Here is a 22662-nt window from a genome sequence, read left to right as displayed (position 1 = left end):
AAAAAAATAAAAAAACAAAAAACTTTTGTTTTCTTTCTTCATTTTCCAAAAACGTGGCAACAAATGAGATCTGTAAAACACTCACCATGCCTCTTACCAAATCCCTTGGAGTGTCTACTTTCCAAAAAGGGGTCATTTGGGGGGGGGGGGGGGGCTTCTACTATTCTGGCATTTCTGCGCAAACATTAGAAGCTTATGCCACACATCACCCACTCTTGAAGACCAAGTCTTTTCTGGCACTTTTTGTTCACATGAAAAAACAGTTTTTTGCTAGAAAACTACTTTGAGCCCCCAAACATTACATTTTTTTTAAAGCGATTCCTCAAATGCAAATCTTTTGTTTATGTTCCTTCCCACTGCTCATAAAAACAATTCAGCAGCTAATTGGCCACTAGGATTGCTTTTACATGAAAGCCGATCACCAGCTGAAAAAAAAAACACAATACCAGGATGATGCCTGTAGCAGCAGGCATCATCCCAGTATACCCACTCAAAGTCCAGCGACATACCAGTACATTGCTAGTCCATGTTGGGCATATATTTAACAGCAAAGAACATGGGCATATGATGAATCCGGTCTGTGGACCAATATGACTACAATTCATTATTTTTTGTAATGTCCATGTTGAGGGTATAAATTGCCTTGCCGTGCTCACACATAGTGGTGAATGCATACGTAGGCCATGCCCACATATGTAAATGTGTTCAGACCACACACGAAGTATCGCCACGAACATCAGAGCAAGAGCAATAATTCTCGCACTAGACCTCCTCTGTAAATTTACACTGCTAACCTATAGAAATTTTTAAAGCATCACCCATGGAGATTTAAGTACCGCAGTTTTACGCCATACCACGAGCAATTTCAAAGCGTGACATTTTGGGTATCTATTTACTCGCCGTAACATTCTCTTTCATATTTTACAAAAAAATTGTGGTATATATTGTTTTGCTTTTTTTTTTTTTTTAATCAAAGTATTTTTTTCCAAAAAATACATATTCATTTTTAAAAACTGAGCATTTTGGTTTTCAGCCAAGTGCATTTTGAATTTTTTGTTTCGGGACCAGAATTTTCATTTTGGTGCACCACTACAGATTAGTGTGGTAATAAAATGGAATAACCACCATCTAAAATGAGTTGAATGTCCACTTACTTTTTAATTAGGATCAGCTCATCATCACATATTCTTTCTTGTACAACTTCTTCAGCCTGCCCCAACATGGACACCTCAAAGCTTTCTTCGCCTTCCAGGTTACAAAGTGTTGAGCAAACAGTAGCTGTTAAAAGATAATTGTGCATTATGTAATCAAACTGATAAAATGTATTTGCACGTTGCCTCTAAACCAAGCCATAGAAGATACAATTTTCTTTTGCTTGATTCCCTCATCAACACAGGTAGGGTTAATGGGGGAATCCCCCCCTTACAGAACCATTGGGTTCTGCTGGCGGCGACCCTTCCCTGCCAGCAGAACACAATTACTGCTGGAGGCTATAGCCCAACATGGCTGACAGGCTGGTTGTACTGAACTTGATCAATAGAATCAGCCTACCCACAGATGGATTGAATCTCAGCCAGTCGCTGCTGGACCGGCCGCGATTCGATCCATCTATGGCCAGCTTTAGAAAACTATACAATACGGTTTATAATTTGATATACATTTTAAAACCAGAATCCTATCATCTAACAAGTAAAATGTGACAAAATCCTTAGACGTTTATACATCAATGCAGAACACACCTAGGCCTTGTATACACTAGCTTCAACCGATATAAAAGCTGTATGTACAGCAGGATTTTTACAAAATATTTTCACTGCTTTTTTAGAGCACCCTTCAGCTTCAGTTTTGGGAGCATTCACATACCCTATAGAAGTCATATCTGGAGGCTTTCAACAAGTTTCACGCAGTGCTTAAACCTACCTCCAGTAGCTTTTGCAATACGTTTCAAATCCCTTTTAAGAACTCTTCGTACAGCCATTGCACCTGCATCAACAAAGTACTTGAGGCACATATCATCAATGCCACCAGTAGTAAGAATAACATTTGCCCCAGTCGCCAAGATCTTCTGGATTCTCTCCTTGGTAATGTCAGATTCCCTATAAGGACACAACAAAAAATGTAAAGAAAACAAGCGCATACACAGGACAGTACAGCAAAAAGGGCAGAATTTTATTGGACAATTTTACAAGCTGATCTGAGTGCACTGCTTGAGTGGTGACTTCGCAAAGGTAAAATGCTGAAGCCTATTAAAATTGCAAAAAAAAAAGAACAAAAAAGAGAAAATTTACCTGCTCGATGCAATTGTATTGCACAGAGCAGTCACATACTTCCTATTCTGGAATCCCCAGCTGGCACTCTCTCTGCTCCTTCTTTCTGCAGGTGTCCCCATTGCAAGCCCATATGTATGGAGGCATCCATACAGGCACACTCCCAAGCTTGGCTGTGTGCAGAAAAACTGAAGGGGCATGCCAAGATGTAAAATGTATTCCTACCTTGAGAAGAAGCAATATAATCTCTATGTATAAACAATCAATCCACTTGTCCACTTGAAGATAGCAAAATTGTGACTGGAGGAAAAAAAGAGGTTTAACCTCCACAAATGGAAAGAGTTCTTTATAGTAAAAGCTGTAAAAATGTCCATTCCAGTGAACTTGGATGGTTTAAAAAAGTAAGTGAATATTTTTACTTGTTTGTTATGCACGTCTTTCAATGCGATTTCGTAAATAACAAAACTATATTGTACTGTGCATTAAGATATTTAACAAGCATAATCAGCGCTCAAGTCCAGGGTGAATAATCCATTAAGTTCACAAAGCAGATGGATGGATGGCTGGAAAGGTGGATGTGAGAAAAACACACTGTCCGGCAGCTCCTAGCCAGTGGATCTGGGTAATCCCTCACGAGCATACAAAGGAAACAGAGCAGGGCGCCAGATTAGTGTATGGGTAAAAACACTTTGCCATTTCTCACTTACATCTGAAAGACCTGTAGACTGCTCCAGGTCTGCTGTTATTGTCATGAGTTAAAGGAGATGCCGCAGATTTACCATCTTGCAGTGGGTCCGTTTGTGCCCTGCAGCCCTATCAGTCCATCCAGATTGCAGAGAGCTGTATATTGCACCACCACTCTGACACCTGGAGCAGTCTACAGGTCTTTCAGATGTAAGTGGGAACTGGCATTAAAGTGTTGTTTTTAACCATACACTAATCTGGTGCCCTGCTCTGTTTCCTTTGCACACTAAGATAACTAAACAGGAGACAATAGCAGTCTAACTAAAGTCATAGGCTGCAAGTATATCAATGTACAGCTTCTGTGAAACTAGGAAGCATATAAGGTACTCTTCAGCACAAAAACAGAAGCCCATCAATACTTTACCCCACGCGTATAACTGTTCACACCACTAGTACTGTGTGGCAGCAATTGAAATGGGGAGAATTTACTACAATAGGTGGAAAGACCCCTAAATGCAACATGTTTTAACAATGTGAATAATAAACTGCTCAAAAATGCAGAACTAAAATATTGAAGAAAAAAGGTCCACTGCATCACCTTGGTATTACGAAGCATCTTCTTAAATACTTGAAACCATCTTCTCCCTTTTTGAGGGGTTTGCTTCCATCTTTACACTACATTCACACACTTAATAAGCAGATCAACAGGATAAAGCCTATTCAAATCCCTAGGATCCTTAGGCTGCCCATACAGAAGTCTTTTTTTCATTCAACCAGCAGTTGGGAAAAAGAAAAAAAAAAAAAAAAACAACCTTATTCTTGCTAAACTATTGTATTCTGAAAGCAGGGAGACTTCCCCATTGTCATAACACATTGATTTGTGCTGCAGTTTATAATCTGCAGGGCTGATCAAGCAGGTAAAAGTCCAACAGGGTGGTTGAACAGAAGTTAAATCGGTAGGTTGAGTTATGCAGTACACACAGTGCCCATACATGGATCAAAATTCAGCTGATCCCTGCTGAGCCAGCTGAATTTGAAATCATGTATGGCCAGCTTTAGAAAGGATTTATAGTGGTGATTCTGCACAATACTGTGCACTCTATGCTTGCTGTGTTTTATTACCACCATCAGATACGTCACGAGCTGGCAAGGATTAGTAGTGCACCCATATTCAATAGCAGCGAGCATGTATTTGCAAAGATTCTTATAGCACTGCACAGCATCCTAACACTCTCAAATATAAAATAAAGGGTGACTGAAGACAAATCTCAAGCCATTATGCCTGGAGGCAACCTAAATCATTTTCAGTGCAATACTTTCAAAAGCACAGAAATTTCCATATTGTTAATTGCTAGTGTACACAATAGTGTAGGGTTCAAAAAAGCTACTCCTGATCTTGCTTCATAGGCAAGGTGTTGAAACGATGTGCATACCTTTGTCTGATTTGATCCAGCTTAGATGGGTCTGAAATGATAACTTGTACACCAAGTTTCATTTTTGTTTTCTGCAGACTGAAATCTAGACAGGCAATTTTTGCATTTGTGATCCTTTTGTTCATCCCTGAAAAATAAAGTAGACACAGAAAGGCAAAACTGAAAATTTGGCCTAACCAGGGCAGCAATAAACCATCTGATACAATTACAAAAGACTTGTACTGAAAGAAATACTGACAAAATGCTAGTTGCTTGGCTATCACTGGCTTCAATACTTTGAAGTCAATGACCCAGAAGAAGTATGCAGTCAAGAGTGCCTGAACTACATAATTGAGTTAAAGATTTAGAGTTTTGAACCTATTTAATCAGTGTCATACTAGGTAACAGCCATTAGAAGGGGTCAGCATTGGCAACCTATTTTTCTGATATTGGCTCACTTCATAATGAGAAAGTCAGACCATAAAGTATGCTTGCACAGCAAAAAGGTTAAATTTACCTTTCCTTAAAAATAAAATAAAAATGCCCATTTAATTTTTTTTTTTTTTTTACAGGAGCCTGCAAAGCATTATATGCGCGATAAGTGCACACATTGCATGCGCGATAAGAGCACACATTGCCTAAAACTCTCTGCCCCTACCTCTGTACAGGTAGACAGTTCCTGAGTTGTTGGCAATGCAATACAAGCATGCTGGTCAGTGTGTTCACAGTTCATGGATGCTATAAGTCCGTCTACCACAGTGCCATATGGGACTCGAAGTTTTCTCATGCACAGATGCCTGTGAATAACAGATGGCTGTGCCAGCAGAAAAAGCTCCCGCCCGCTGTCAGAGGGTGAAGGGAGGATGTTGTACAGTAACATGTTACATCCTAAATGTATGCAACATGTTAATAAAGGTGACCCCATCCTTTAAACAGCCATTACACTTCATATACAGTCAATCTAACAAAATTAGTCATGGGGAGATTGGAACAAATGAAATTAAGCTGCTTAGTAATGGCATGCCACTGAAACCATAAGGCTGCTTTCACACTGGAGTTTTTGAAGCGTTTTTGCATTAAAAAAAAAAAACACATTAAAAGCTAGAAAAAAAACTGCTTCTCTGCGTTTGTTAATGTATATCTATGTATGTTTTTACACTGAGGCGTTGCGCCTGCGGTGTAAAAACGCCTGCTTGCAGCATCTTTGAGGCATTTTTGGGGAGTTAAAAAGAAAATGCCTCTACCCACTAAAATAAATGGTAACAAAAGCAACATGGAAACAAGGTGCTTTTGGTTTTGGGGGGGAGGGGGGCTAGCCCTGGAAAGCTTGGTATGGATGGAGGGGCCACGCCGTTTAATTTTTAATTGCCAGCAATTCTTTTTACATTCATTAACTCACGTTTTTCACTACTAAAATTCTGTGTGACTTGATAAAATAACTCACGCAGTATTTTAGTAGCGTTTTTTTTTTTTAGGGAATTCTGTTTTCTTTTTAAATGCTATGTGGTATCCTACTGCATACTTGGATGCGGTAAGATACCGCTTATTGAATTGTGCCCAATATCACCTATTCCATCATTTGTTGCTAGGTTTTGGGAATAAAAACTTGGCAAAAATGTGCAAATCTGCCCAATTTGAGCTACAAAAGTCACATGTCCAGGATGTTCCGCTTCAAAAACACCTAAAAAATGCTAGTCATTTTTAAAGCTATTTTGAGGCGAACCACACCAAAAGCAGTCTTATTGAATACTACATGTACCCAATGACTAATGAGAATGTAGTGATTGTATGGAAAAGAACCCAATCTGCTAGTTGTAAGTAATTGAATGAACCCTGGGGTGGAGCTAAGCTCAACTATTTGCAGCACACTCTGGAACAGCGGGAGGCAATCAGCAGATCTCCAGGTGGAACTGCAAGTCCCATTACATCTTGCCAGCCGGCAAGTATACAATGTAAACCACAGTTGGCAGGATATACGGGGTTGTAAATCCAGATGAAATGTACTGGTCTGTTAACAATAGCGGAAGTAAGTGGGTAAGCCTAGCCAATAATCTGAGGTAGGTTACTTTTAGCTATGCCAGGATGGGAAAGCCAAACGTTGGCTACAAAATTATATCATGTTACCTTGTGAGCCCACCACACAGTTAAGTGCATAACCATTGACAAGAATGCTCTCCCTCTGACTCCGGCCGTGAGCCTTCAGGACATTAATAGAATTGATGGGGTACCGAGCCAGACCCTTAGGATCCACGTACTTAACTGCAAGTGCAGCATCAACCACCATGGTAGCAAAAAAGTCACTGTCGCTAAACAAAGAGTCAAGGTGAACATATCAAAAATGGCAGAAATTTTTCGCTCACATGGGAACGATGGAAAGCACAAAAGTACCTCAACAATTATTCCAAACAGCTTTGCAAAAAAGTATTTATATTTTCTCTCTCTCATTGTACAGGATTACCTCAACTAGTTCAGATATCCCCTCAGAAATTTGTCAGGATTCATTCACACCTATGCATATTTATACCATATTTATGGTAGTCTTATGTACTTTGAGAGGGGAAGAGCAAAATAGGCTGTAAGTCGAAACAGTGATTTTAATATTGGTTTCCTCTTTAAAAAGGCAATTTTTTAAACATTGCCTTTTAAACACACCCCCAGCCCCCTCAATACTTACCTGAGCCTCCCCCAGGCAACCCTGGTTCCTTCTCTTCTGTGTCTGCCACAATAGCAAACCATTTGCTAGCCACTACCACCATATCAAGATACTTGCTATGGGGCAGATGGGTGGGCTAGATGCCAAGCCGGGTTGTGTGGCTCTATTGATATGTAGCACAGCTGAGCCCCACTCCCTCCTCACAGGATTTAACTGACAGCAGCAGGAGCCAATGGCTCCCTCTGGTGCCTCAATCCCTGTGAGTAGAGGGGAGAGAAGATGCAACTGGGCACAGCAATGGATTGCCTGAGGACAAGTATAAGGGAGGGCAAGTATTTAGGGAGGTGGGGGAGCACAGCAAAGTGCATTCAAGTAAAACACGTTTTCATAATGAATCATATGATGAAAGTGAAAAGGATACACTCCAATAATCTTAGAAGACATTGATGTCTTGGCAGCATTGAGAAGACACTCTTTGCCAAGCTCATCAGTGTTGATTGTGAGATTTTCATTGATGTATCGGACGGCTTCTCTTTTGAGAAAAGAAAAACAGATGGCACACTTAGTACACAAAACAAAAACAAATAAAAATGGTTGTTGAAGTTACTTACATAGCAAGGTTAACAAACAGTTCTATTCCATATGCAAAGACTATTATAAGAGTGTATACAATGCCAATTCCTTAAGAACATTCAGAATTGGGTTTAAAAGGGTAACTAGAGCACTGCCTAATCTTTATAGCTGCAATCTCAGAAAAAGGTACTTTAAATGCATAAGTGTTGCTTGGGGCATACTGTATGCACCAGAATTTGAAAGACTTGCTACTCTGGGCCTCATGGAGAAATAGTGGTTACTCTGTTGGTAGTTTTCTAGCAATTTGACCTAGCTGTGGGTAACAAAATTACAAAAAAAAAAAAATGTACATCAAAAAGTGCTGAGCTAATAGATTTAAAAAAGAAATTGGAATACACTGAATACATTAAATCCCAAAATACATAAAATCATAAAGCACCAGTGCACTAATCCAGTGAATTTCCAAACTTCCCAAAATAGGCATGCAGGCATTAATCTTATTAAGGTGAAATCTGCCTCCAAGTGATTCACCACCTCCAAACAAGATGAGAGGCTTACTGGAAACACAAGACTCATTATAGAGGAGCCATGTATCGCACGAAATGATAAAGGTGGGTTTGAATCTGTTTGGTGGCGGACAGGGAATAAACTTTTTTGACTAGGTCCAATATAAGCTTTTGTATGTATACGGCAGTTTGCCAAGTTTTGCCATACAGAAGCAACATTAAAATGCAAGCCAGATAGGTCACTTTTCAGGTGATATTTCACACAAATGTCTAGAATCTGTAGGACAATAACTCCTTTTCAATGGCATAGCCATCACAGAAGGCCTGATTTCAACATGAAAACAGAAAGCGAAGCCTGTGCTGTTGCCATCAAGAGGTAAGAACGATAACCTCACAAATGTATCACAAAGTGTTTTAATAAGAACATAGCATGGAGCAAAATGTAGAAATCTAAGAAAAAAAAAATATATATATATATAAGAGTAGCAAGATAACCCACTTGCAAGCCAGACGATATCCCCCAATGATAGATGTGGGGTGAATTTTCTGTTTCACCAGTTCGTCAGCATTCTTCAGCAATTCCGCAGCAATAATTACCTGTGCATAGAACACTGCTTTAGGTAAAGGAATGTAAAAGGGCCATTACAACTTTAATAAGTCATTTAGAACAAATCATTTTTCAGTTTATAATTGCTTAAAAGTTCACCTTTTGGGAAAAAATAAATGCAAATATTTTTGCAGAAAAAAAATAAGTGCATTTAATTATTTTTTCTCAAAGGAGCCTGGAAAGCATTGTACCCATGATCAGTGGTTCAGGGGTGCCATGGCAGACTCCTGCAGATAAGCCCTGCAGCTTTCAGCCTGTGCCTTCATAAAGGTTGATGGTTTACAAGCTACAGGACTTGTGAATGAACTGCATGGCCACTCATTAGTGACCTTGCAGTCCATTCAGTACTATAAGCTGTCAGCTGCCAAGGCTGACAGTAGCTGTAGTTTGTGCATTCACAGGAAATGGTGAATGAATGATGCAGCCGTGTGGGTGGAGTATTAGGTAAGAGGGAGAGAAACGTATGTTGGAGAAACACTGGGATAATAGTCAGTGACAGTGTGTAAGTGCTTTGTGTGTCCTACGTGTGCGGATGTTGCTGCGTTCTCAGATAGAGATATTTAATCAAACTTACTACTGATGTTGTCCCATCTCCAACTTCAGTGTCTTGTAGATCTGCCAGTTCACAAAGGACTTTGGCTGCCGGGTGTTCCACTTCCAGCAACTTCAGAATGGTTGCCCCATCATTAGTTATAGTTACATCCTATAAGAATAAAGTATGACCCAAATTAAAATAAATATATAAAATATATATTATATATTTTCCCCCTTTTTGCACAACCAACTGCCATGCCCATTATATTTCTAAGTTTTTGTGTGTTTCTAGTTCAAAGTACAGTACTGTTAAAGCCTAGATGATTTTTAGTGAAAAGGGGTTGGTGATGCATTTTAATAAAAAGGCATAAGATGACTACTCTTGCACTCGCCCCCACCTACTTAAAATCATGAAAAAACACACACACACACACAACACCAGGGTGGATTTGATTTAAATCACGATTTAAATCACTAGTCAGTAAGGCTTGATTTAAATCTACATAAAGACCAATTCTTGCTGGTATAACTTTAATATGCAAGTAGATGAACAACAACTTTTCATATTAGTTTTTTAATCCCCAGTTTAATAGGTTAATCATTTGTATTTGGACAACTTTTCTGTTGTACTTAGGAAGGAGAAAAATAATCATTACCTTAATAACAATTTAAATAGATTTATTCAACTGAAACAATAACATTCCAGCATATGTTATTTGCTTAAACAAACATCCATGTTTGTTAACTAATTTGGCTAAACAAAATATATATTTTTAAAAAAACTTAGACTGTCAGCCCCTTCCTCCTCACACTTAGTTTCATTTCTTCTTGTGCAGATCTATTCCACTCCAAACAATCAGAAAAATATTGTTTCTATTCTATTCACTGAACTTCTTGAAACTTAGCACTGAAGGGGTTGATTCTGTATTCATAGGTTTGTAGAAGTTAGGATTAAGGTCTTTTTCTTAACTCTGTTTATGTTATAACATGTTTGCTGTGAAGAAGAGGCATGTGATCTCCGCTGAGTCAAATTCAGTTTTGAGAACTGCAAAAGTAAACCAAGCATCTGTGATAATATCTTGTAGGCAGAGAAACTGCCCAATAATCTTACAAAAACCTCTGGAAGAGCATGACATTGTGAATGGATTCATGGAATTTATTCACCAAAAAAATTAAACATATACAGCCTTATTCTACATAATTAAAAAACTAATCTTTATTTCATGATGGAATAACCTTTGGATGGTAATATATTTTCCTCAAAAAGCATTTTATTTAAAAAAATCTGATTTAAATAAAAAAAAATCCGATTTAAATAAAAAAAATCCGATTTTTTTGATTTTTTTTTAAAAATCATTGATTTTTATCCACCCTGCACAACACACACACATTGGGATACAAAAATATCTCGGCTGCCAAAAATAATTGACCAAAAATTGGGCTATTGGCATTTTGCCAATAGGAGGGGAAAAGAAAAAAAAAAAAGTGCCAATAATGGCACGTTATGTCCAACAAACTGCAATGCAAAATCACGTCCCATAGACTGCAATGCAAAAACACCAGCCACATTACCTACAATTTTTAGCATTTCTTGAAAAAAAAAAAAAAAAAAAAAAAAAAACTTTCAGTTTTTGGCTAAGTGCATCCTGAATTTTCGGTTCCAGCACCAGGATTTTCATTTTAGTGCACCACTAGACAGGACCCATATACACCCAATCTTCTGGAACACTGGGGAATTAAAAAGAATGGGCTGCCAACAACCAAAAAGCATACAACGCAGGTGCAGAGGTACACTTCCATAATGCACTGGGGTGCTAAAAGGACCCCAATGAAATGCATGAATGGTGTGTCGTTATGCATCAGATAGGTGTAAATTAGACCAGCTTATGGGGGAGGTCGCAGACGGGGTTCAATCGCAGACGGGAGGCAATTTTCCTGTGTGAGTGCATTGTCTGCTGGAGTGTGAAGCAGCAGTTGAACACAGCAGTTTAAAGCAGGAGAACTCAAGCAGCAGGAAGATTCAACAAAGAACTCTACTGCACGCTGGATGGGCTGCAAGTAAACACCCTGGGATACATCTCCTACAAGTTTGATTCACACTCAATGTACCTTTTAAAATGCCCCCTCTACTCCCTTTCAGATTACTATCCTCTATTCTCAAAATCTGATTTCTTTACCCCTCTGCTCCACCCCAAAGCTTATACATATCACCATCACTTCTACCATCTCCCTACTACTGCTCTTATCGCCTCCTGCTGATACTTTACTCACCTGCTGACCCAAACACCAGGACAGGAAGGCATGTGCACTCATACATCCCGCTCCCCCCTTACTTTCCTCACTCTCCTCCTAAACTCTGGGGATATCTCCTCAAAACCCTGGTCCTCCGGTATCTTACCCCACACCAGGCACTCTCCTTCCTCCGGGAATACTAGCAATCCACTTAATTTAATTTCTATCCCCGTGCTCCTAAAAACCATCCTCCCTTTTTCATGTGCGCACTGGAATGCCCGCTCTGTCTGTAAAAAGCTCACCTCTGTCCATGACCTTTTTGTCTCCCGCTCCCTTAACCTACTAGCAATTACAGAGACCTGGCTTCAAGCAGCAGATTCTGTTTCTCCAGCAGCACTTTCCTATGGAGGCCTTCTCTGGATTCACTCACCCAGTCTCAGGAGTCGGAAAGGAGGTGAAGTTGGTTTGCTTCTATCCCCACTGAGCACCTTTCAAGTCCTCCATAACCCTCCCTCTCTATCCTTCATTCTTTCGAGACTCACTGCATTTGGCTGTTTTCTCCCATTTCTCTAAGGATTGCAGTGATCTACCAGCCTCCTGGACCGGTGTCCCACTTTGAGGACTTCTCTGCCTGGCTACTCTACTTTCTCTCCTCTGAAATACCCACCATCATTCTCAGAGATTTTAACCTACCCATTAATGTTAACAACCCAGCTACATCCCAACTCTTCAACATAACCTCATCTTTTGCCTTAACACAATGGACACAGTCCCCCACTCACTCTGATGGAAATACATTAGACCTTGCTTCTCCCATCTTTGAACTCCCTACAACCTTACAAACACCCCCTTTCCTCTCTCTCATCACAATCTCATCACCTTCAGTGTCCTCGTCACATCTTCAATCTCTCCCTCTCTAATGGTGCCTTCCCCACCCCTCTAGAGCATGCACAGATCACTCCCATACTAAAAAACCCTCCCTGGACCCCCCCAACCTGAACAAATTAAGACCCATCTCCCTGCTCCCGTTTACCTCTAAACTCTTAGAACGCTTAGTCTACAATCGCCTGAGCTCCTACCTGACAACAACCTTCTTGACCCTTTACATTCTGGCTTTTGCTCACTACACTCCACTTAAACTGCCCTACTAAAACTCACTAATGATTTCCTAACTGCTAAAACCAATGGCCACTACTCCGTACACTTACTACTTGACCTATCTGCGGCTTTTGATCCTGTTAACCATCCCCTCTTCCTCAAAAAACTCCACTCTCTTGCCCTTCGAGACTCAGCTCTCTGCTTGTTCTCCAACCTATCGCATTGCTCCTTCAGCATTACCTATAACTCTGTCTGCTCCTCCTCTAGGGGTCCCTCAAGGTTCTGTCCTTGGACCCCTTCTCTTCCCCATCTACACCTCCTCCCTTGGTCACTTGATAAACTCTCACGGCCATCTCTATGCTGATGACACACAAATCTATCTTTCTACTCCTCTCCTCATCCCTTCAGTCTCCTCTCGCATTACTAACCTAAGTGACATATCGGCATGGATGTCATTCCACTTCCTCAAACTCAATCTTTCTAAAACTGAGCTCTTAGTATTCCCTCCGTCCCGTGCCACCTCCCCTGACTTCTCCATCAACTTATTCACTCCCTTGTTATCTCTCACCTTGACTATTGTAACTCCCTCCTCATTGGCCTACCTAAATCGCAGGCTATCCCCTCTTCAGTCTATCATGAATGCTGCTGGCAGACTCATCCACATTACTAACCGTTCCATATCTGCCATCCCTCTCTGCCAATCTCTCCACTGGCTTCCCATTGCCCAACGAATAAAATTCAAAACCTTAACAATCACATATAAAACCATTTATAACTCTGCCCCAAGTTACATCACCAATCTTGTCTCCAAATATAACCCAAACCGTCCTCTCCGCTCCTCCCACAACCTCCTGCTTTCTAGCTCTCGTCTCCTCCTCCACTGCTGGTCTCCAGGACTTCTCCAGAGCCTCCCCCATCCTCTGGAACGCTATACCCTAATCAGACTATAGCCTACTCTGCCCACTTTTAGGCGATCTCTGAAATCCTCTTTTCAGGGAAGCCTATCTCGCCTTCAGCTAATAACAGAATCTTCTATTCCTTCTACCAGTCCATCTCCCACAGTTATTACAGTTTGTAACACCAGCCCCTTCCTCTTAGATTGTAAGCTCCAATGAGCAGGGCCCTCCTACCCCTCTTGTATTTAACTGTATTGTGTCCATTTATTTTGTAAAGCGCTGAGCAAACTGTTGGCGCTATATAAATCATGTATAATAAATGGACCCTCAAGGTTTTCCTTCAGCAGTTTACTCTGTCCGACTTAGAGAAGTACCCTAGAAATCCTCAACACATACATCTTTTTCCATGGGACCAATATAGTTTTCTCCATATATTCTTTGTAAATGAACACCAAACCTAAAATCAGCAAAGAAACCTTTTCTTACAAAAGATGTTCTGTTATTTCATATAGAAGAAGATCAAAAGACATCTACTCCTTCAGACGATAACAGATGTTGCTCTATCCCATTAGCATAGCCACTTATTCTATGGAATGAAAAAGTGGTACTAAAATGGGACTATAGATAATAAAAAGAAAAAACTGTAATATTACTTGATATTTGCTGGCTGTGCACTCAGGACCCAAAGATGCTAGTCTGGTAATAGTTACTACCACCAATTTAAGAATTTATTCAAAGAATTATTGCAAGTTGGACTAGGAACCTGGCAGCGATTAGCTCTGAGCAAGTATACAGGGAGCTGCCAGTGCTCAGAGTGAGGCATGTGTGTTCAGGGAAGCGGTCATAAATGTGATAGCTTTCAACACAGGACCATATCCTTAACTCTATTCAGCAGGTATTCCCTGACCCAATGATGGATGTAAACAAAGAGGGATGGGTAATGAGTCACAGGGAAGGCAGAACTGATGGAAAACGAGTTTCGGTTCTCCATCAGGCTCCTCCCACCCCACTACGAAACTCCTTGGCCATGCTCCTGTGTGTGTGTGATCGGTGCAGTGGCTGGGGAGGGAGTGCACTGAGTGTCCAGTATCCTTCTCTACTGAGGAATTGTTTCTGTATTGCAGCACCAACCTGGCTATGCACCAGCTTTTCTAGCTAATTGCATAGTTTCTAGATCAGTACCTAGGCACTCCACTGCGACCGTATCCAGACTCCGTCTATGTAATTGAAGACAAGTCTAGCCTGTAGTCACTTCAAGCACTAGATCTAGCATTGTTCAGATCACAGAATTATCCGCAGGGTACTGTACAGGCCCAGGGCAGTGAGAAATCTGTGCTGGTGTGACCCAGTCCTTGAAGACTCTTTTGGGAGTATGATGCACGTCTGACACGAGTCAAGCTAGGGGGTTTTATAACTCAAATATTCCGGCCACTACCCAGTTAGCAAGTTGGACGTGGTCCCTTTAAAACTATCCAGTGTCCTTTTCTCCACTCAGTTTTTAAACTGAAAGGAACTACTGTTGGGACACCCCCTTATTAAAAGTCTAAGAACTTTCTTATGATGCCTGTTAACATGTTACCTTATTACCAAATACCCCTCTGGGTTTCATCTTACTATTAATGGATTATTCTAAGGGAAGAGAGGATGTGTTAAGGAGTTTTCAAGCACGCCTTCTGCCAATGGGTTCAAGGAGGGTTCTTTCTTCTCTTACAAGGGACCCCATTTCAGTCAGCAGAGGTATCTGGCTCGTGTTTTACTACAGGAAAGGGAGGGCAGAAAGAGGAGGTTTTAAAAGACGAAGAGGACTCAAACAATTCTAAGACAGAGGTGGCCACTTCAGCAGTTCTTTCACCTAAATTCAGACATTTCTGTCTTGGTGGACGAGGTGTGCTCATGTTTAAAATTGAACCTCTGGACACCATCCAACCAAGTTACTAGTATGGGCCGCAAGAAGACTCCGAAGCCTTTCCAATGCACTCAGACTATTTATACTGTATTGGTCGCATACTGAAAAGGTCTTTATACATTAACTGCTTTTCACAGCAATATTCCTTGGAAGAGGAATTTTATAGGGCTGCAGCGAACGATTATTTTCATAAATCGATTAGTTGGCAGATTATACATTCGATTAATCAGATGAAAACCTCAAAAAATTACCTGTAGGTAGAAATCACGAAGGGGACTCTACTACTTTAACAGCCTCTTGCCCGCCATATAAGGTAATGATGGGAGGGTGAAGGTTCTCTCATTCTGGGAGGACGTCATATGTGCGGCAATCTGGGACACAGGGGATCACCGATGACTGTAAAGAGACAATGACACCGGCTCTGCCATGTGATCAGCTTTGTCCAATCACACCAATCACAGTGCCACCTGTCAGTGCCATATATGAGTGCTACCTTTCAGTGTCCATCAGTGATGCCTGACAATGCCCACATGTTTCTCTGCTTTCAGCTTCTCTGAGTTCAGATGCTGATCTTCCCTGCACAGAGCCCTTAACCACTTTACATTCACCCTATAGCGGTTTTACTGCTACAGGGCTGCTCTCCTGTGCAAAATCACACACATCTCTATATATATATATATATATATATATATATATATATATATATATATATATATATATATATATATATATATATATATATATACACTTGATCTTGCACTTTCGCCTCACAGGGGAGTACTTGCACTGCTGAAGGATCCCTTCTTTGAACTGGCATTCAAAGGCTGGCCGGACCAATCTTTCAACACCAGGTCAGTAAGGTAAACTACAGTGCAGACACTCTGAAAGCAAAGAAGAGCCAGGACCTTTGTGTAAACACGAGCAGTGGATAAGCTGAAAAGGAGAGCCACAAATTGAAAATGATCGTCCCTCACACAAAACATTAAAAATCGCTGGTGCAGGGGAAAATTGGAATTGCAAGTAGGTTTTCCTGGTGGAACCTAAGGAACCCGTTGAGGCAGGCAATAACCAGGTCCACAGAAATAACTGCCCAATTTGTATAAAATTCTATGTCTGAAAAAACTAATTGTTAACAACTATTTTCATAATTGATTAGTTGGTCAGCTGGTTAGGTGGCCTGCATACAGGATTCATAATTGGCTTACATATCAGGAAAATACAGTGCAGCATACATACAGCTCAGTACACCCTTCATACTTGTCAGTAAGTGACTGAGAACTTGTGAATGTTTGAGGAGCAATGCCTTGTGGGACATGCAGTCCTGAACCTAAGGAAGTGATTTAAAGTAATTCTAAAGGCATAAGGTTTTTACCTTACTATAGGGGAACTCTACACTATACTTTTTTACGGCTTGCTTAGGGGCAGGAGGACCCAGAAGTACTGGCGGGGGACACTAGAAAAATCATCAGGGCTGCTCTGTGCAAAACTATTACACAGATCAAGTAAGTTTGACATGTTTGTTGAAAAAAAAAAAAAAATCCAAGGTTTACAATCACTTTAACCATTTCAGCTCCGGAGGAATTACCCTCCTTCCTAACCAGGCCATTTTTTGCGTTACAGCGCTGCGTTATTTTTAACTGACTGTTGCACGGTCATACAACACTGTACCCAAATGAAATTTTTGTCCTTTTTCCCCCCCAAGTAGAGCTTTCTTTTGTTATTTGACCACCTCTGCAGTTTTTACTTTTTGCGTTATAAACAAAAAAGAACAACAGTTTTAGAAAAAAAAAATTTTTCTATTATAAAACATATCCAACAAAAGTATTAAAAAAAAATAAATAAATTTTAGGCCGATGCTGGGGAGGAGTCTTTGGAACATGGATGGTTCAAGGAACCTGGTCAGGGGAAGAATCAACCTTCCCATAAACAAATCTTCTGGAGCTCAGAGCAATTTGACTGTCTCCTCATCACTGTACTTCTGACATGTCCAGTCAGACAATACCATGGGAGTAGCCTACATCAAGGAGTCACCAGAAGGGAATTGGTTCTGACTTGGGCAATCACATTTTGGTCCTTACCGCAGTACACATTCCAGGAGTAGAAAATTGGCAAGCCGACCTTCTCAGCCATCAATGTCTGTTTGGATCACAGAGAGTGGTCCTTTACTCAGACTTGTTTCGGGACCTTGTCATGGGGGGGGGGGGGAATACCAGATATGGACTTGGCATTCTGATTCAACAAAAAGCTGGCTAGGATCATCATCAGGTCCCTAAATCCTTGGGCTTGTGCAGTCGATGTCCCGGTGGTTCTTCAAGATCAGCTTCATCTTATCTATGTTTTTCTTCCACTAAAGTGCCTTCGACTACTCTGCAGGGTTGAGTCAAAGGCTATTCCAGTGATTCTTATGCCACCAAACTGGCCCATGACAACTCGGTACTCATTCTCTGAATGCAGGCAGACTCCCCTTGGCATCTTGCAGACTGACGAAACCTTCTGTCTCAAGTTCTGATCTACCATTCTGCTTCTCAGTCGCTGGCTTCGATGGCTAGGCTGTTGAAGTCCATGGCCTGAGGGCCAGAGGCTTATTGAATTAATTTATCCTGACACTCCTCCATGCTATGTAGTTGACTTATTGCAAAATATACGATTACACATACAAGGCCTATTTTGCGTTTCAAGTTTCATCTTAGACAGTATTCTGTTGGACGTATCCTGACTTTTCTACAGTTAAGTCTGGATCAGCATCTGGCCTTGAGTACCCTCAAGGGTCAGACTTTTTGACCTCTCATTCCAGACTTTTGTGCGGGGAGTTGCGCATTTAGCTCATCCTAAACACATTACAATGACACCATGGGACCTCAAGCTAGTGTGCTCAGCTCTTCAGAAACCTCCTTTCTAACCTATTACGGATACTCCCTTAGCTGAACTCCCTTAAAAGGTTTCTTTTTTTTTTGCCCAAGGTGGTCTCCTCCTTTCACCTTAATCAGGATGTTGATCTACAACCTTTCTGTCCAGCCCCCAAGCGGGCTCTCTTTGCTGTGCATGTTTACCCGTCAGCTAAAGCCTCCTAGGCTTTCAGATTTTCTTTGACCTTCCTCAAGGTTCTCAAAGGGCATTCGGCTTCTTGTTCCACCATCGCTAGGTGGATTCAACATGTCATTGTTGCAGCCTATTCTCTATAGAATAAGGCTCCCCCCTTTCCTGTTAAGGCCCACTCCACTAGGTCTGAGGGAGTTTCTTAGGCTTTTCAACACCAAGAATCTGTTTTACAGATTTGTAAGGCTGCCACCTGCTCCTCTGTTCAACATCCACCTGGTAGAACTTGGCAAACGTGAAGTCCCTACTGATCCCAACTTAGACTGTAAGGTGCTACAAACGGCTGTCTATTTTATTTATTACAGGTACTTGTATATCGCCGTCAATTTACGCAGCGCTACAAACACACACACAATCTAAAGTCCCTAACTTACATTCATACATACACATACTAGAGCCAACTTAGACAGAATCCATTTAACCTACCAGCATTGTCTTTGGAGTGTGGGAGGAAACCAAAGTACCCAGAGGAATCCATCACAGGGAGAACATGCAAACTCCAGGCAGGTGGTGCCATTGAGGGGATTCGAAACCAATAATCCTAGTACTGCCAGGCGGAAGTGCTAATCATTTAGCCACTGTGCTGCCCTCGTCTAGTTAGGGTTTTCCTTGTGTTTTGGCTGAAAATGTGCTTTTATGGCCCTTTCTCATGTCGGCGGTCTGTTTTTTTTTACGATAGTAGACATTGTGACGTGTAACAACTTACTGTGTGTCGCATTAAGGCAGCCCATTCAAACGAGAACCCAAAAAAAAAAAAAAAAAATCCCAGCTGCTCTCTTTCTCCTCTCAGCACTGACAGGACAGTCTAGATGGATTCTGATTGTTCAGCACTGACCATGTGATGGTGCTGACCAATTAGAATGCCTCTTGGCCATACGCTGAGAGCTATGGCTAGGAAACCTTTAAATTTTGCGTGAGAGGCACCCTGAGCTGTGACTGGATGGAGAGGAAGAAAAGCTAGGAAATTAAGCTGCTGGATTTCCCTGGATCAGTAAAGCAGCTTCCCAATGCCCGCTAGTGGACGGCTGTCAAACACCAGGTGCAAGGATGCAATTTCTAGTCACCATGGCAACCTGGCGCCTGGGATTTGTTGAGCCCTGGATTAACTTACGTACGTTAGTTGCAATAATGCTTATGTTACTTCAAAATATAAACAGATCCTAAATGTGGCTAGGGCTGGTTGGTTAACTCCTGACAGCCCATGCAGTCCGACCATCATCATGGTTCACTATACCCAAGGGCATACTGAGCAGCAAAACAAACCTATATAGAGGACTCTGTTTTTCCACTACACAAGAGGATCTTTATTTATTTCAGGTACTTATATAGTGCCGTCCATTTACGCAGCGCTTTACATATATATTGTACATTCACATCAGTCCGACCCTCAAGGGGCGTACAATCTAAGGTCCCTAACTCACATTCATACATACACATACTAGGGACAATTTAGACAGGAGCCAATTAACCTACCAGCATGTCTTTGGAGTGTGAGAGGAAACCTGGAGTCCCCGGAGGAAACCCACTCAGGCACAGGGAGAACATACAAACTCCAGGCAGGTGGTGCCGTGGCTGGGATTCGAACCAACGACCCTAGTACTGCCAGGCAAGTTAGTTTATCCTATATGAGACCTGTACCGCATCCTCTAACATTTTACCACCAATTTATAAAGCAAGTCAACAAAGAAAAATCAAAGCTTCTTTAAACGCTTACCCCAATATCATCCACCAACATTTTATCCAGACCAACAGGACCAAGTGAGCTTTTGACAATATTAGCAATGGATGCTGCTGCCATAACTGAAAATACAAAACAAAATTGAGGTTATTATTTATTATACTAACATGTGGTCTGTTAAAGTGCAAAAACGCAAAATACCTGAAATACACAAGAATATATTACTAAGCAACATATCGTAAACAATCCCACAATAAAAAGCTTATGTGTTTGTACTACACATACGCTGTATACATAAAGTATTCTTTGATGTTCTGTTATTTCACATAGAAGACAGACATCTCCTTCTGATAACTTTTTTTTTTTTTTTTTATTTCCCATCAGATTAGCTACCACTTTCATAGAGTGAAAGGAAAGAGTGGTACTAAAATGGGGTAAAAAAAAATCCTGCACTAGAATGTAGGCTGCCAATGCTGACCTCTACTATTAAGAATGTTTGCTACATCTCTGTCCTAACCTGAAAGCTTCAATACACTGGGGTTTATTTATTAAAGCTGGTTCACGCATGCACCTTTGCATGGTAGCCAATCAGCTTCTAACCTTGGCTTGTTCAATTAAAGTGACACTAAAACTAAGTTTTTTTTTTTTTCAATAACTATATGTCTATACTTACCTGCTTTGTGCAATGGTTTTGCTCAGATCCTCTTCTTCTCGGGTCCTCCCCTGCACTCATAGCTCCTCCCCATCAAGCAGTGTCCCCAGGGAAGTCCGTGCACCCTGAGGGCACCGCTATGTGCTCGTCCCTGAGCTATTGCTCTATGCATCCATAAAACACAGGGCCAAGGCTCAACCCCCTCCCCTCCCTCATTTGCTTACTGGCTGATTGACAGCAGCAGCGGGAGCCCATTGGCTGTCTCAGCCAATGAGAAGGAAGAGTCCCCAGATAGAGGCTGACAAGAACATCACTGGATTGGAGAGGACTCAGGTAAGAATTGGGGTGGGAGCTGCACACAGGTTTTTTTTTTTTCCTTACCTTCATGCATAGAATACATAGGGGTAAAAAAACCTTGAGCCTTTAGAACCACTTTAAGCTTTAGCAAGACAACCTGTAAGCTGATTGGTTTGCATGCATAAGTACACAAGATTCTGAGGGAACCAGCTTTAGTAAATGATCTCCGCCATTTGAAAATCAAGAAGACTTTATTAACCATTAGCATCATGCTTGTTCCTGGTGAACCATTAAAAGCATAAAAGATGAAGCGTGCCAGGCAACCACCAATTAGGAAGTGATCAGCAAGACTGAAAAGCAGAGTGTTCCCAAATGTCTTTTGGGTGACGCGTCGCTCCTAATCGCTTCGCGTTTTTGGGTGCCATTGAAATTAATGCAACCTGAACATGCTTATGTGCAATTTGACATTTTATGCCTTGGTTCACACTGATGCGATGAGGAATTTGCAGCGTTTTCAGAATCGCACCCATTCCTGCAAACCACTGCGGGTGTGTATGTTAACACCCCGAAATCGGTCCACAAAACACGGTGCAATGTGCAGAATCAGATTGCATAGATGTGAATACCCATGCGAACCGACTCTAGTGCGGACCAAAAAAAAAGGTCCTGCACCTTTTTGATGCGGTATGATTTGAGAATCACACAATTCGCATGTGATTTGCACAGGAACGAGGTGCGGTTACTGTGCGAATCACATGCGATATACGGAACTGCACATATGTGAGCCTGGGCTAACAGCGCATTTTGAAATTGCAGGCAGAATTGCAGCGATTCCACATGCCTGTATGTGAGCAGATCCTAAGCTTTGACAATAAAGCCTGGAAGCGGATTGGTTTCTATGCAGAGCTGCATGAGATTTTGCACTCTCCAGTTTTAGTAAATAACCCCCAGTGTGTCCTCGGGACATCCTCACAAAGGAGGGGAAACCTAGTGTCTGCGATCACTTCCTATTGTGACAACTGGAAATGAGCGGATGTGTTAGCAATTAACTGACAGGGGATCCAACCCCTCCCCCATACCTATGGATGGGGATTTGGCTGCGGGCACACTTTATTATGACTCCCACTGGTCACTTCCAATTATGATGTAAACCCCTTCCCCCCCATGTATATATTGTTCACCAGAGGAGAAAGGGTTGTAGTTTACCCATGGTCAGGTATTAGGACTGAAGGAGAGACCTGGGAGACCCCAGCACGGGTGACGGCCATACACAGTACAGAGCGCTGTCCCCGGCCTCAGGAAGGCTCACATGGCCCTCCGCACCCAGCATGCTCTCCTCTTCCCCTACAGCCCCATTATGAAGCATGCTGACTCAGCCCAGGCCGCCCTCACACTGCCCGTGTATTCACCATTCTGGCTTCTGACGATATCACCGGAGCTGCGCTCCCCGAACACGGCTAACGGCCCTTCCATCATCTTCCTGCTCGTATCCCGGCTACAGACCCGCTACAACGTGCTTCCCCAACCGCCGCCCGGCCGCAGTGAACGCTGGGTATCCCCGCCCCTTCGCG

General features: G+C 41.7%; 1 protein-coding gene and 1 non-coding gene across 2 annotated transcripts in view; both read right to left on the bottom strand.

Annotated features, from left to right (window-relative positions):
* The window catches only part of TCP1 (t-complex 1), a 27089-nt gene extending 4427 nt beyond the window's left edge, over positions 1-22662 (bottom strand). The window contains exons 1-9 of the mRNA XM_089673498.1: positions 22501-22662; positions 20179-20264; positions 9277-9405; positions 8595-8692; positions 7438-7548; positions 6488-6669; positions 4385-4511; positions 1921-2096; positions 1155-1278 (exon numbers count right to left, since the gene is read on the bottom strand). Coding sequence (XP_089529624.1) covers positions 1155-1278; positions 1921-2096; positions 4385-4511; positions 6488-6669; positions 7438-7548; positions 8595-8692; positions 9277-9405; positions 20179-20264; positions 22501-22567 — 1100 coding nt within the window. The 5' untranslated portion in view covers positions 22568-22662. The remainder of the gene's footprint in view (positions 1-1154; positions 1279-1920; positions 2097-4384; positions 4512-6487; positions 6670-7437; positions 7549-8594; positions 8693-9276; positions 9406-20178; positions 20265-22500) is intronic.
* Positions 13948-14082, bottom strand: LOC149465226 (small nucleolar RNA SNORA29). The gene has a single exon (XR_016312231.1). It is a non-coding gene; the product is annotated as a small nucleolar RNA SNORA29 (small nucleolar RNA).

Source organism: Staurois parvus, unplaced genomic scaffold (assembly GCF_062004578.1).
Source record: "Staurois parvus isolate SC_StPar_1 unplaced genomic scaffold, SC_StPar_1.0 ptg000139l, whole genome shotgun sequence".
Lineage (NCBI taxonomy): Eukaryota > Metazoa > Chordata > Amphibia > Anura > Ranidae > Staurois > Staurois parvus.
Note: the sequence above shows the minus strand (reverse complement) of the source record. Positions and strands in the feature narration are given on the sequence as shown.